At 40.6% G+C, this 17,061-nt stretch overlaps 1 protein-coding gene across 1 annotated transcript in view; it reads left to right on the top strand.

Annotated features, from left to right (window-relative positions):
* Positions 1–2,649: 2,649 nt before the first annotated feature.
* The window catches only part of RORA (RAR related orphan receptor A), a 412,752-nt gene continuing 398,340 nt past the window's right edge, over positions 2,650–17,061 (top strand). The window contains exon 1 of the mRNA XM_073652806.1: positions 2,650–2,952. Coding sequence (XP_073508907.1) covers positions 2,796–2,952 — 157 coding nt within the window. The 5' untranslated portion in view covers positions 2,650–2,795. The remainder of the gene's footprint in view (positions 2,953–17,061) is intronic.

The raw sequence follows: 17,061 nt of genomic DNA, 5'->3' as shown, positions 1-17,061 counted from the left end.
GGATTTGGAGTCACCCCCAAAATTAAAGTGGAAAAACACACTACAGGCTGATCCAACTTTGATGTAATGTCCTTAAAACAAGTCAAAATGAGGCTCAGTATTGTGTGTGGCCTCCACGTGCCTGTATGACCTCCCTACAACGCATGGGCATGCTCCTGATGAGGTTGCGGATGGTCTCCTGTGGGATCTCCTCCCAGACCTTGACAAAAGCATCCGTCAACTCCTGGACAGTCTGTGGTGCAAGAAATGGTGGTGGTTGGTGGATGGAGCGAGACATGATGTCCCAGATGTGCTCAATCGGATCCCGGTCTGGGGAACGGGCGGGCCAGTCCTTAGCTTTAATGCCTTCATCTTGCAGGAACTGCTGACACACTCCAGCCACATGAGATCTGGCATTGTCCTGCATTAGGAGGAACCCAGGGCCAACCGCACCAGCATATGGTCTCACAAGAAGTCTGAGGATCTCATCTCGGTACCTAATGGCAGTCAGGCTACCTCTGGCGAGCACATGGAGGTCTGTGTGGCCCTCCAAAGATATGCCACCCCACACCATTACTGACCCACTGCCAAACCGGTCATGCTAAAGGATGTTGCAGGCAGCAGATCGCTCTCCATGGCGTCTCAAGACTCTGTCACGTCTGTCATATGTGTTCAGTGTGAACCTGCTTTTATCTGTGAAGAGCATAGGGCGCCAGTGGTGACTTTGCCAATCCTGGTGTTCTGTGGCAAATGCCAAGCGTCTTGCATGGTGTTGGGCTGTGAGCACAACCCCCATTTGTGGACGTCGGGCCCTCATACCACCCTCATGGAGTCGGTTTCTAACCGTTTGTACAGACAGATGCACATTTGTGGCCTGCTGGAGGTCGTTTTGCAGGGCTCTGGCAGTGCTCCTCCTGTTCCTCCTTGCACAAATGAGGAGATAGCGGTCCTGCTGCTGGGTTGTTGACCTCCTACGGCCCCCTCCACGTCTCCTGGTGTACTGGCCTGTCTCTTGGTAGCGCCTCCAGCCTCTGGACACTACGCTGACAGACACAGCAAACCTTCTTGCCACAGCTCACATTGATGTGCCATCCTGGATGAGCTACACTACCTGAGCAACTTCTGAGGGTTGTAGAGTCCATCTCATGCTACCACGAGTGTAAAAGCACAACCAACATTCAAAAGTGACCAAAACATCAGCCAGAAAGCATTGGTTCTGAGATGTGGTCTGTGGTCCCCACCTGCAGAACCACTCCTTTATTGAGTGTGTCTTGATAATTGCCAATAATTTCCATCTATTGTCTATTCCATTTGCACAACAGCATGTGAAATTGATTGTCAGTCAGTGTTGCTTCCTAAGTGGACAGTTTGATTTCACAGAAGTTTGATTTACTTGGAGTTATATTCTGTTGTTTAAGTGTTCCCTTTATTTTTTTGAGCAGTGTAATTCCACATGTGTTAATTCATAGTTTGATGCCTTCAGTGTGAATGTACAATTTTCATAGTCATGAAAATACAGAAAAATCTTTAAATGAGAAGGTGTGTCCAAACTTTTGGTCTGTACTGTATCTGTCTATTTATTATCTATCTATCTGTCTATCGCCAACAAATAATCAGTTTTTACTCTCGATAATCTCTTATTCCTTATCTTATCTATCTACCTATCTCTCTATCTCTTTATCTGGTAAATATCTATGCGGTTAGGATGTATATAACGGTTTCCCAAACTCCAGTCCTTCTGGCCCCCCCAACAGATCATGTTTCAGGATTTCCTTAGTATTGCACAGGTGAGATTGTGGTAATTTCTGCTTTCTTGATAATAATTCCATTCTCTGTGCAATACTAAGGTAAGCTTCAGTACATGATCTGCTGGGGATGGCATGAGGACTGGAGTTTTGGGAATCTGATGTGTATTCAACTAATAATTTCTCTGTCTGTGTGTCTTTCTGTCTGTTTTTCCATCCATCTAATAACTATTTATCTTTCTAAACTGAAAAGATAAAGCAGCACCAATCAAATAACATGTGGGTACAAGCCACAAAGTCCGGACCACTATACTACCACCATGTATACAGAATCAAAAGAGGCAGGACTCTCATTTAAAAAAAAGTTTAAAAACGTGTATGTATTGATCTCCAAGCCCATGTACATATCTGTCTGTTTTTTTCTTTCTATACATTTATTAAAAACATGTATATATAAATTTACCTTGAAGAACAAACTACACAAACATAGTCTCTGAGTTTCATCTATTGTCGTGTTCCTAAAAAAAATCTCACTTGTTGGGTCTATTACTAGCACAAGCTTTGTCACACATCTTTTACAGGTTCCTGAACGGCATCGCTATGCATTGATGGACATATTAATGCATAACTGAGCAGAGTTGTTATTTTCAGCAAAAAATAACATTTCCTAATGTCACTTTTGCCGAACATAAATTTTGGACTAGGAAAAAGGTGTAGAACTTTTTGTTTTAAATGGTCAGAGACGTCCCCTATGGTGAATGCAGATTGTGCATTAGGGGTCTGTGATTTTTCCTGTCTAGGTGAGTAGACATGAAACTGTGTATACATGTGTTCTTCCCATAATATATCCCAGCTCTTCGCTTCCCTCTAGCGCTGTCAGTGGCCACATGAGGTAACTGTTCTTATATCACACTCTTTTTTCCCTGTGTCTCTCCCTCCTTCCTTTCCTTACCATAGAGTTGCATTGACACAGAGACAGAGGGAGTCTATGAGCCTCCTCCCAGCAATATCTAACATTGGGGGGGATCCTGATCCTCAAGACCCTACTACATCATTCTTTTGGGGGGAATAATGGATCCTTGTTCTCCTGCTAGCCCTGATCCGGCTTTGGAAACAGAAATCAACAAGCCAGCCCCCCAGCCCAGAGACCCCCAGGAACCTGCAAGAAGAGGGGATCATACAGGAGCTGCAGGAAGACACAGCTACCCTATAACCACCACCAACAGAGGTACCATCTCCTAAGCAGAGTGGGTTGTGGAGAGGGGCAGCGAGATGTGGCGGAGGCAATCTGGGCTTTTCATTCCACATTCATGGAGGGAGATAGAAGCAGGGATGGGAGGATAGTGAGCTAAGGCAGCAGAGCAGCCTTGGAAAACTTTGACAGCTTTTTTTGTGGGAAGGAGGGGTGTTAATTAACCTCTTCAGCTCAGAATCCGCCATGTAGCCCTGCGTTCTGCAGCATTGTTTCTAGTATGTGCAGTAATTAGTGAAACTACACAAAAGTTTGCATTGCAATGATTTACACTGACAGATGCAATAATATAAGTGGGGGTTTGGTTTGACCTGGGTACCACTCCTCCTGATCCCTCTTCCCCTGCTCCATCACATTGTACCATACCTGACCCCCATGCAGCTTTCCAACCACTTTCGGCTCTTATCGGCATCTAATGAATGACAGTAACCCCTTAAGTGCTGGCAAATGTAGCAACACATTAGAAGCTGCTCGCTGTTTTACGCCTTTGAATCATAACCTAACCCCGCAGATTCCAGATGGTGCAGGGAAAGTGAATTAGACTGTGAAGGGTTAATTTACGCCGATATCACCACTCTTTCTGTGTAGCTCTCCGTTCGATTGTTTTTATTTATTTTCATTATTAATGTGTTTTTTTTCCTTCTTAAAGGATTAAGGGTTAACCCTACGTGGCTTTGATTGCAATTTCACATTTGATTCTAGTAGTGCGGGAAGGGTTTATTATGTTTTAAGTAGTACGCGCAGTGCGTTATGTAATGTGTAATTACATTTATATGATAATTATACGTAGTGCTATTACAGCAGATTATATCAGGTTATATAGGTGTGCATAGTTCGTGCTGGGACAAAACAGATATTAAAGTCTCATCGGTACACCTTCAATGTAAACTTTACACATACTTTATTGTATAAGGGCCGTCAGGGGAATTGATCCCACTGTCCTGAGTTAAGTGAGAAAAGCTGGAGAAGAATGAGTGAATGATAACTGAGTGCTACAATCCTCGTAATTGTGACATGCAGCAGAAAGTGGGAACGTAAAGGAAAAATAGTGTCTTTTAATAACTTGTACATTTGTAAGGTGTTGGGCTCCGTGCACTGTTCCATATGGATTATTAATGACATACTTCCTGTTGGAGCAGCTTTTATTTGGATTAAAGATTACACGTGATATCTGGACGGAGCTGAAGGAAGAATGAACCGCATTGTAATTATGGATATTACGATATGCTTTTATATGTCTGTACTTCAAGAAGACCCAAACTCACTTGCCAGAAGTCACTCCGAGGCCTAGCATGTCATCGAAAAATCGTCTAAGCTTCATACAATACTCAAACGATTTTCATCCATGTACCATCCTTATTCAGTTTTTCCATGTCCATGTGACATCTATTTTTATAGATCATTGGAAAATGTGCATGATCAAAGACAGAGTCCTATGATAATAATTTACTGTAAAAATCGGATGCTATATGGATGATACATAAGGCATCCGATTTTTTTCTGCATATGTATAAACTTGTATAGACAACTCTCGTCCGATACTCAGAAAAAGAATAGTGCATACGGACAATCAGTCCGTGTGAAAATGCAGCGTTTGAACAGCCCTATAGAATTACAGTTGTCAGTGTGCTGTCCGATGCTTTACTCAGACACCACACCTCCATATTATACGATCGTCTGAATGAGCCCTGAGACTGTCATAAGTTATCCAATACTGGGAAGAACCAGTGGCATTCACAGATAGAAGAGGCCCCTGTGCAAGAACAGTATATGGGCCCTTTACAGTCCAATAAGTCATCATAATGCACAATTTAACTGGCTTTGATGGTGGAAGTGCCCCCTTACCTCTTGGGCCCCCCCCATGTGTTTGCACAGGCTGCACGAATGATATGTCCGCCCCTGGGAAGAACCAGAGGCTTGGGTCAGACGTACATGTGACACTATTGAAAAAAGTTATTCAGTCGATTGGCAGCCATAATGATGATGACATTTAATTTGTATGTGTGAGGTTAAAACTGTGGTTACATGGGTGACACTGACATTGGTGAAACAGACCAATTATCTTCCTTGTTCTCTTTTTCTCAATGTTTTTAACCTAAAAAGTCAATTTTGCAGCAAATTTAATCTCAAAGCAGCAGAAGCAAAGTACTAGATGGAGATGCAGAAGGCGGCTACATCTACATCCAAACAATCCTCTGAAGGATAACAGGAAAGAACTGTAGGTTGTCCTGTCACACCAACCAGCAAGCCAACTATATTGTCAAAGCAATGCTGCCACTGATCTGATATTCAATGTAGACTTCTTGATTGCCCTGGCCTAAAGGTCTAGTCAGGCTTCCAATTTTGAGCCTTAGTCCACGGCCCCACTATCAATATTTGGTCAGTATTCAGTCAGTATTTTTTCTCAGGAGTGGGAGACAAAGCCAGGAGTGGGGGATAAATGCAGAATTGGTGACTTGTTTCTATTATACCTTTTCTCTGATTGTTTCTCACCTGGTTTTGGCTCCCACTGCTGAGAAAAAATACTGACCGAATACTGACCCAATACTGACAGTGGGGCAGAGGCTGTGGACTTATAGTTGCACTCTTAGTAGAGATGGACATTGACAGGACTCCAGTACAAAACTTTGTGTGTGGCCCTCCTTTCCTTCAGTACCACTTATGGCAAACATATCAGTCACACTGTACACACATATGGCTTGTACCGTACACACATTACACATACACACCACACATACACTGCCATATGTCACATTCGCAGTGTATATGGCATTCTACACTAAAGGTAAGTTTTCTCACTATATAAATAACATACACACTTTAAACATGTCTATGATGGTGGATTCACACTGCAAAGGCCATTAACCAGGCAAACTGGGAAAGCTCCCGGTGCCGATATCAAACATATCCATAGGCCCTCATTTGCTCATTGAAGGCCAAACAAGTATGTGTTTGACCTCTGTTTAGTCTGAATGTGTTGGTATACCTTGCTTTTTTCTGTATGGAATGGCACTGTCAGTATGATCCCATATAGAGCAATCAGTACGATCCCACATAGATCAGTCAGTACGATCCCACATAGATCAGTCAGTAAGATCCCACATAGATCTGTCAGTAAGATCCCACATAGAGCAATCAGTACGATCCCACATAGATCAGTCAGTACTATTCCAGATTAAGGCATCTAATAAAGAAGCACCTACACTATCTTTTAAATTTTTCAAACTCATACACCAATAGGTGACATTTATTAGCGGTAAAATCTAGGAAATTCTCCAGACATACCGTTCTTCCAATGGACAGTGGAAACACAATGTGAAAGCACCCTAAAAGACTTTTATTTCCAACAAGGTTTTTTTATAACACAAAATCATACCTTACAACAGGTAGACCTCTACCACCCAAGAAACCAAGCAAAAGACACACTGCCCTCCATAGCCCCCTCTACCTCATGTAGATCCAACTACAGCCACACAAGCTGCACAAATGTTATATCGGCCCCTGGACACTGGGGTTGTTGGCTTTTCTCTTCCCACTATGATTGCACCAGTAGATGATTAGCACACTTAGATTACTACACTATTTTAACTACAAATAAATGATAGGCATGATTTCTCTTTGGCATGGAACTGTCTGTGACCAATACTAGTAATCTTTATATTCTTCTGGATATTCTTCCATACTATAGGGCCATTCAAATTACAAGAACCTTGTTGCCATTGTATTGCATAAATTAGTTTATACAAAAGTTTTTAAGGTGTTTTAAATTCATTATAAGGGATTCACATTTAAAAAAAATCTGCTGAATCTTTAATTTTACGAACTGGCTCTGTGCCATTCACTTGCAGCGTACAGATACATAGACCCCAAGGGAGGCACGAGCTAAAAAGACATAGCCATGGACTTCTTGCAAAGGACTGGCATCTGCTGAATGTTCTGCCATTCTTCATTTATGATTGTCTCTAAGGGTTATTGTTGGGTGGCCTTTTCCCTTGTGCACTTCAAACACATTTTACACCATGTAAGGTGTATTCTGTGTTATTGTCTGGTGAGCTCAAAGGGCACAACGGATGGAGAATACCGAGGAACCAGCAAAATAAGAAGATAAAACATGAATTTACAGGAAATCTTTGGACTCACTAAAGACTTAGACATCCGATAATGTTGCAAAATGTAAAAAGAAAAGTAGTATTACTACAGTGCTGGCCAAAAGTATTGGCACTCCTGCAATTCTGTCAGATAATACTCAGTTTCTTCCTGAAAATGATTGCAATCACAAATTCTTTGGTATTATTCTCTTCATTTAATTTGTCTTCAATGAAAAAAACACAAAAAGAATTGTCCTAAAGCCAAATTGGATATAATTCCACACCAAACCGAAAAAAGGGGGTGGACAAAAGTATTGGCACCCTTTGAAAAATCATGTGATGCTTCTCTAATTCGTGTAATTAACAGCACCTGTAACTTACCTGTGGCACCTAACAGGTGTTGGCAATAACTAAATCACACTTGCAGCCAGTTAACATGGATTAAAGTTGACTCAACCTCTGTCCTGTGTCCTTGTGTGTACCACATTGAGCATGGAGAAAAGAAAGAAGACCAAAGAACTGTCTGAGGACTTGAGAAACCAAATTGTGAGGAAGCATGAGCAATCTCAAGGCTTCAAGTCCATCTCCAAAGACCTGAATGTTCCTATGTCTTCCGTGCTCAGTGTCATCAAGAAGTTTAAAGCCCATGGCACTGTGGCTAACCTCCCTAGATGTGGACGGAAAAGAAAAATTGACGAGAGATTTCAATGCAAGATTGTGCGGATGTTGGATAAAGAACCTCGACTAACATCCAAACAAGTTCAAGCTGCCCTGCAGTCCGAGGGTACAACAGTGTCAACCCGTACTATCCGTCGACGTCTGAATGAAAAGGGACTGTATGGTAGGATACCCAGGAAGACCCCACTTCTTACCCCAAGACATAAAAAAGCCAGGCTGGAGTTTGCCAAAACTTACCTGAAAAAGCCTAAAACGTTTTGGAAGAATGTTCTCTGGTCAGATGAGACAAAAGTAGAGCTTTTTGGGAAAAAGCATCAACATAGAGTGTACAGGAAAAAAAAGAGGCATTCAAAGAAAAGAACACGGTCCCTACAGCCAAACATGGCGGAGGTTCCCTGATGTTTTGGGGTTGCTTTGCTGCCTCTGGCACTGAACTGCTTGACCGTGTGCATGGCATTATGAAGTCTGAAGACTACCAACAAATTTTGCAGCATAATGTAGGGCCCTGTGTGAGAAAGCTGGGTCTCCCTCAGAGGTCATGGGTCTTCCAGCAGGACAATGACCCAAAACACACTTCAAAAAGCACTATAAAATGGTTTTAGAGAAAGCACGGGAGACTTCTAAGGTGGCCAGCAATGAGTCCAGACCTAAATCCCATAGAACACCTGTGGAGAGATCTCAAAATGGCTGTTTGGAGAAGGCACCATTCAAATATCAGGGACCTGGAGCAGTTTGCCTAAGAAGAATGGTCTACAATTCCAGCAGAGCATTGTAAGAAACTCATTGATGGTTATCGGAAGCGGTTGTTCGCAGTTATTTTGGCTAAAGGTTGTGCAACCAAGTATTAGGCTGAGGGTGCCAATACTTTTGTCTGGCCCATTTTTGGAGTTTTGTGTGAAATGATCAATGATTTGATTTTTGCTTCATTCTCTTTTGTGTTTTTTCCTTGCAAGCAAATTAAATGAAGATAATAAGACCAAAGAATTTGTGATTGCAATCATTTTCAGGAAGAAACTGAGTATTATCTGACAGAATTGCAGGGGTGCCAATACTTTTGGCCTGCACTGTAGCTATGTACATAGGATTCAGCTATACATACCAGTACCAGTTCTACCTACAACAATGTTACAGTTGGCCTTATGTGTCCACCAGGTGACCACATTAGATTTGACTAATGTATGCTATAATGAGATGCTGTGCAATGTACAGTATTAGTGCTGCATTAATACAATAGTATAATGATAACAATAATTATTACAGCCATTGCTTAGCATCAGACGCAGAATGACAGAATCTCATTAAATGTGTCCACTCATGTGTCTGGCCAAACTAGAGGATTATATAGTCAGGCAGATTGAACAATTTCTTTGTAAACCTAATTCATACTGGCTACACCAAATACAGCATGCTTATATACAAGGCATCTGGCACAACGGCTATATGGAGGCAGATGGATAATAATATGGCACATAAAGTTGAATTATTATCCTAATAGGCACATGACCGAGCACGTCATGATAATTGTCAAGGATCCAGGGTCGGGGGTGCTCAGATCCAGACGCTGTTACCTTTTTGTCCGTTGTTACTTTTTCATCATGATAATGTTTTCTGTTAGATTTCTATGGAATCTGAAAGAAAATAATTAAATATACCTCTATAGAAAATCTATAGGCGTTATACTAGAGCATTGTGCAATTATATGGTCTTCAAACCATTTTTGTGGACAGTGTATTCATCTTTCAATGTTATTAGGGTACTGACCACAGCCGAGATTTGATCAGTTACTTTATCTTTTATTTGTTCTGCTCTCCATACACTGAGCAGTAAGAAAAACTACTAAAACGTGGAACTAGTCAAGGAGCGCATTAGGAATGACACCTTTCAGGTTTGTTCCTCTGCACTGAAGCTGAACTACTGGGACTTTTACACCTCCTATATGATCCTTCAGGAGACAGAAGAAGCACCTCGGCTATGATCCATCTTCACTCTGAAAAATGGTTTTGAATGGTCATAGATAGAGAGAAAGTCATAAGGAGAAAGCTCATTCATCTGTTTCTTTTATATTTTGTTGGTTATGTAGAACTAATATAAAGTTGTGGTCAAATTTATGGCATCTGTCACATTTAGTGTTAATGTTTTCTTAACTGTTATTTTACTATATGTTTTTCTTTTAAATATTTTATTTGTTTTCCGCAGCACTGCTATCTGATAGAAGAAACACTATGTAATGAGTAAAATCTTGAGGTTTGTTCTGTTCCACATCCCGGCAGAATGATGTGGTCATGGTCATAGAGGACTATGTGCCTCACTTGATGTCTGTAAGTGGCAGTAATAGTGAAGGTCTGTGTAAAATATTGACACTTTATACATTTTTTCATAGCAAAAGTATGTCTACATGAATAAACAACAACTAAAGGGCCTGATAGGTTGCGGTGAGAGGGACCATTTGCCCGACCTTGTGGCTGCCGGTGATGTTGACTCTCCCCCATTATAGTTGTATAAGGAGATGTTATGGATTGTGTAATAAACAATTACGTAAGTTACTGTCAGATATGTGGGTAGGCTTTGTAGTGTGGCTCAGCAAATGCCAGCGCATAGCACTTACTCCAACCTTTGCATCTATGTTTTAATCAAATATACTCCCACACTTCACTTAGTATACCTGTGACTCACATGCACTCTTTTTGATGCAAATTGCTTTCTCTTTGATGCAGCTCATTAAAGAAAGATGGTTTTGACACTATTGCCATACTCATATAAACCCACATGTCTGCAGCTAAATGAGTAGTGACATTCTAATGTGCGGGGAAGGTGTAAAAAGCATCTGTGGTTTAGAGCTTGCCATACATTGCACCAACTAGATAAGGGCAACAAACCGGGAGCATTAGGGCTCCTTCACGCGTCAGTTTTTCTTGTACGAATGCTTTCTGTGTTTTCACAGTACTTATGATACTCTATGGGGTAGTTCACAAGCCCAATTTTATTTTGTGGTGTGCACAAAAGCATAGAGATGTCTGATATTGACATGAGTGTTGGATCAATCTCACCAATGCGAGTCTTTGGATAAGTGAAAATATTGGACGCCATCCTTGTGCTGTTCATTTTTCACAGACTGTTCAATACGAGAAGCTTAAAAAACGTCCAGCAGTTATATTTTTAAATCCGGGAAAAACTGATGAAACTTTGACCAAACTCTGATAAAAACTGACACATTGGCCAAATTTAGTTTACACGCTGCTCAAAACCACTGATGAAACTCGGACCGTCTTTTAGTGCTCAAGAAAAATCACTGACGTGTGAAGGAGCCCTAAGGCCAAGTTCACACAAACGTATAAAAAAAATCCATAAAAAACAGATGTTTTGGTTTCTGTTGTGTCATCTGTATGACATCCAGTTTTTATGCAGCAGTTACTAAATTTAAAAAGATCAAAAACAGTTTCCTATGTGAAAGAATTGCAAGGTATCCGTAAAAATCAGCTGCTATACGGATGATTCGTTTGGGATCGGATTTTTTTTGTGCACCCATAGATTTAAATCCAAAGTCTCATCCGAAATACGGAGAGACTAGTGCTTGTGGCGATTTTTTTTCACGCACACATTCGGTCCATGAAAAAAAAACTTTCATCTGAACAACACATATGGGTAGGCACTTTTTTTTTTCACAGACAGGACTGAAAATATGATCGTGTGAACGTAGCCTGGCAGCCTTACCACGTAGTCACAATAAATAATTGTCCTCTCCATTCCTAAATAAATGTGCTCCCCTGGCTTACAAATGATGTTTTCAGCTTTGTGCCATTCTCTGGTGTAGAAGTATATTCACTCCTCTCTGTTGTTTCAGATATGTCTTTCCAGTCTAGAAAGAATAGTTGAAGGGATGTGCCATGCATAGTGGGAAAATAAGCCTGCAAGTTTAATTATTCTTATAAATAATGTATAAATCAGCTCCAGCTTTCAGAGAACGCTTGTCTTCTCGTGGCAAAAGAAAAAAATATGATGCTTAACCCATTCATCCTGCATTTTATTAAGAGCGTGGTTATGGAGTTTGCGATAGTGCGTGCACTTAGTTTATAGCAATGATCATGGTTACACGGTTACACACTTGCAAAGAAATATACAAATACATACAATCTCAGATTATTTAAATATTATAGATAGGTTTAATATAAAATAATGTTAGTGTAGTAGCTGCCATGTGAAACAAGTCATATAAAGTGCAATCTAGTGCAACGTGCTTTTATCACATAATATTTTCTATATGTGCATTATATTTGTGTTAGGAAAATACAGGGAGATTCACTCGAAAGAGGCCCCGAATATTCTTTTGTAACTCCCATTAAGATGAAGCAATCTTAACCAAAAAAATATTGTACATACCTTGACGTACGTGTAATTGATTGCATTACTTAAAATGCTGGAAGCGATCTTTGTTTTCTGCTGGAAATATTTCGAAGTGGCGCTCCATGTTCCTGAACATATCGGCAAGCATATTGGGGAGAATAGCAAAAATGTCACTTTGGATTTTGTACTTAATCTTCCACAATTTGAAGCTTGTTCTGATTTTTGTGCATACCCCAAAGGAGGAAGTCTGGGGGTGTCAGATCCCTGTTGCCTAAAAGGACTCAATTTCTGCCATGCTCATTACCGAGCATTGCGGCTTAAAAGTCTCCTCACTTTGACATGCTTAACATGTCACTTTCTGCAAGGAGAAACGTTACCCCTTGGATCCCAGTCAGACGACTCTCACCTGGCCAAACCAGATCTCACACTTTGCACTGACGAGGGGCAGTACACCGACACACCTTGTCTGCAAATTGAGATTCTAGTTCTGGCTTTTATCTTAAGTCATGTGATAAGGCTCTTTAGAGAGTCGATATTGACTTTTAGGATTGCTACTTCCTATAGGTGGCACTAGAGTTCTAGTCCTCTCTGAAGAGACAATTTGCACATTGCTCCATCTTGCGAGAAGTAACTTTCCGTTTATTCCAGAGGTTACACGTCTCAATGGCTGTCCAATTTCAACCTCCTCATTCCAATGTGGTGGCATCGTGGCTCGTTTGAAGCTTCGTATACCGAGGAGCACATTGCAAGTGGTTTTGTTCAGATTGCCTAGACCTAGCGAGAGTTATTGCAGAATATTCGGGGCGTCTTTCGAGTGAATCTCCCTGTATGGGATGCATGTAATGCCATCACTTTTGTATTACAATGTCAATATCCAAAGGATATGTCATGTTTAAAATAGATGCAAGTCCCACCAAGAGACCTCCATCTACCCTTAGAATAGGGCCCAGTTACACACTGCTATCAGTAGAGAGAATATGAATTCCAACCTTCTCCCCACTGACAGTGGCAAGTAATAAGGCCCCATTCTCCAGATAGATGAAGGTCCCATTGGTGGGACCACCCATCAGCCATACATAACGTGGATTTGCTAAAAATGTATGAGATAGAAATACCCCTTTAGGTTCATTCATTGTATATGGAAATGTCCAGCAACTTCTAAATATTCTTTGTCTTCAATCCCTCGCCATTTGTAAGATATCTGCTTGTTGTTAGTGAATGGAAAGATGCTTGTTTAATATCAGAGGCTCTTGATCTGCCCCGATCATGTCCAGATAACACAAGTACACCATTCTTCAGCAGGAAAGATATTTAAACTGGTGAAGAATGGAAGCTCAAAGCATGTTAGACATTTTCATTTATGTAGTGATTAAGTTTTATTTGCATAAAACCAAAAGATTTATTAAAAGGAAACATCTCATAAGGCCAACTTTGTCTATAAGTCCTTTAAGGACATAGAAACATTATAGAGGATGGTCCCCGGCACAGGACCATCTGATGTCACTATGATCCAGAGCTGAGAGACACTAAGAACACATCCACTCTCTTGTAAACTCATCCGTGTAATACATTGCCACATTTTATAATCCATTTCTCCCTCATACAATTTGTATAAAAGCACCAGGCGATGTATACATTTACTATGTTTCAGCATGTATAGGTGAACAGATATTGTGTTTCGCCGTTTGGGATTACTTTCTACTTACCTGAGCCCCAGTGTTGGATGACAATATGTCTTACATTTTTTATACACATCCTGTCTCTCCATTTATCTTACACACAAATTAATTAAATTCTTGTTTTTATTAGTAAATTTTCAATCTCAAAAAGGGTTATTTTCATAGTAACTGTTTATAAATAGGCCCTACTGATTCAGAGACAGAGTAAATGGGTTGGTCTAGATATTGAAATAAACAGCCAGTGCCCTTCATACACATCAGTGATCATCTGCCGACACAGGGATGGAGTTCACCTTGAACACAATAAAACCACTTTTTATTTGGCTGGAAAACCCATTTAAACATTTATTTTATGTCCTATTTAAAGGGAATCTGTCACCCCCTGGGAGATTTGAGACCTCTAATATGGGCATACAGGTTATAGAAAAGTAAATCTATACTTACCTGTATGGCCCATAGTAAAGGTCTGCTTGCAGTGAAATGGAGTTTTATAAAAATCTGTGTTCACATGCTTGGCGTCCCCCGGATATAATAAAAATATAATCTATATAAGTAGATAGGTGGGGATTTCTGGGCTAACTAAAGAGATAGGCAGGGATTTCTTGGCGTCCGTGGGACACCAAGCATGTGAACACCGATTTTATAAAACTCCATTTCACTGCAAGCAGACCTCTACTATGGGCCATACAGGTATGTATAGATTTACTTTTCTATACCCTGTATGCCCATGAGGTCTGATATCTCTTAGGGGATGACAGATTCCCTTTAAAATGTTCCGGGCATTCATGACTGAGATAGGAATATGTATATATGACACCCAAGCAGGCTGTTCTATGCTGTTTTCGTAACTCATGAGTTTGACCTATGCTGCTTACATAATTTGGGATGTACCTGTTTGTGTTCACTTTTCAGTTCAAGGGGAGCTACTGAAAAATGTTTACAAATGCTTCTGTTTCTGTAGCCCCAGCCAGTGCTTTGTGACAAATATTCCCATCTCAGCCATTAATACCCCTTTAAAAGGAAAGTATCAGCAGTTTTTTGCTACCTAATCTGAGAGCAGCATGATATAGGGAAAGAGAAGCTGAATCCAACGATGTATCACTTAGGTTACTGGGTGCATCGGTTCTGACATAATCAGAGGTTTTAGATTCAGCAATGCAGCAGAGCTGAGACCGCTAACCCCGCCCACACCAGGTTCTGTATGTACAATGTCTGTAGACCCTGAGCTGCTTATCACAGGAGAGGGCGGTGTTGTGCCAGGAGGAACAGCAATGATAATGTCCTAGTGATAAAACCTTCACTGTAAGTAAACAGCACACAGTCTGATAAGTAACACATCGTTGAATTCAGTATTTTAACCCCTACCTCATGCTGTCCTCAGATTACATAGGAAAAAACTGTTGACAGATTCCCTTTAAGCACTGTCTATATTTTCTCTTCCCACCAGTTCCTGTTGGGAGGACTGACTGTATAATGATCAGTACTTTCCTCAGGACCAGTCAGCCAGTCTCTTCTTTTATGAAATGCTAACCATATTGGCCCTCTTGATCAATCAGCCAAGATTGATGTGTAGATTTTTAGACGTCATGTGCCTTTGAACAGTCCCTTAAATGTGAATAGTGGCATTGGTTGCCTTATTTTAAAGAGGACCTGTCAAGAAAGAAACTTTTTTTTGGTTGCAAATAAAAATAGCATTGCCGTGGTTCGGAGATGGACATTGTGTTAGGTGGAGAGGGACCTATAGGAGAATATTCTCATGTCGCAGATTTGCTACCTACAGTTGTAAAACTTCATGATGCTGCAGAAAAAAAAACTCATTCACATACAGTATATGGAAAAGATTTTGGATTGTAGAAATTTCGGCAACAAATCTGCCACATGTGAACATATTTTAGTTCTTTGCCACTGAAACTTTCCAGAGGGCTTGTTGGGGTTTTGAGGGAAATCATAAATATGCATTAAGTAACTGAGCACATTATGTCCTGTAAGTGTGTAATGAGTGGTCTCTATCAGCGATCCTTCCTACCACATCTGCAGAATGTTTGTTTACTTGCCCTTTGCCCCGTGGATGAAGGATAAGTGCGTAGTCCTGTATTTCAATGCTGTCTCAAGCTTGCAAAATTGTTTCTTCTACGTAAAAAAAAAAAACGGAAATATCTTTGTGTATCATTCTTCCTCCATTCAGATCACATAAATATCTGGGAATTAGACACGAGATCTTATTGCTGCTCGATAATTAAGCATACGGAATGATGGACTCCATCTGTCAGGCAGAGTAAACATTAGCACGTGTGCAAAGGCCTCTGCCGTGACGTGAAAAAAGCCCTGTGAAGAATCCATATAATGTCAGAAAAGGGAACTGAGATATTACCCATTTTATGAACTTTCTCGCTCGCAGAGAGTACATCTGGTTTATAACTGTTTTCCAAACTACATTTCCAAGAATTCTTAAAATATACTTTCAGCTAAACTACAAAGAAATGGCAACAATGTAGCAGCCTACATGGTGCCCGTGCCACCTGTACCAGGAATATTGCTTTATTAAGTACAATTTTAAAGATGGCTGATTCAGTATGAGGGGCTATGTACTGCACGAAAGGAGAGATTTAATATGGGCAATGTTTGAGAGGGAATTCAGTAAGCGGCATTCTGCTGAGATTCCTGGCTGATTCTCTTTCTGCAGGGGGAGAATTTAAGCCAGAGGGATTTGGGTGACTGAAATGCAGGATTTGGAAAAGCTGGTCTGTTATGTAACCAGGTTCAGGAGGGGAGAGAGAGAGAGACAGGAGGAGAGAGAAAGCAGGAGAGATAGAGCTGGGAGGGGGAGGAGGAAAAAGGGAGGGAATGAGGAAGACAGCAAGAGAAGAGGGAGACGGATTCCAGGCAAATAGACTAATGTATAGAAATAAATCCACTGTGAATGTGTGCGTCTGAGTATGACCATGAGTATATATAAGTGCATGTGTTTTTGTATATATGTGTACTTATCTGTATATAAAATATATGCATATATAAATACACACATAGATAAATATATATTTATTTATTTATATGCATTTATTTAATAGTATAACTGTGTACAGAGAGTGATATGATACTACTAATGGCTATTACATAAGTCATACACATGTGATGGGAAAACATAATTACTTCCTTCCTCGTATTAAATAAATCAAATGTGCTAAAAGCAAGGATGATGATAGCGCTGGTCTCTGCCATATTCCCCATCCCATAGATTCATCCCTTCAAAGCCGGCACTGTTTATCACATTGAATCATGTGATTGCCTTAAATAACTCA

This window comes from Phyllobates terribilis, unplaced genomic scaffold (assembly GCF_046119375.1).
Source record: "Phyllobates terribilis strain yellow unplaced genomic scaffold, ASM4611937v1 Scaffold_11__3_contigs__length_659146591, whole genome shotgun sequence".
Taxonomy (NCBI): domain Eukaryota; kingdom Metazoa; phylum Chordata; class Amphibia; order Anura; family Dendrobatidae; genus Phyllobates; species Phyllobates terribilis.
This window is presented reverse-complemented; position numbering and strand designations above follow the sequence as displayed.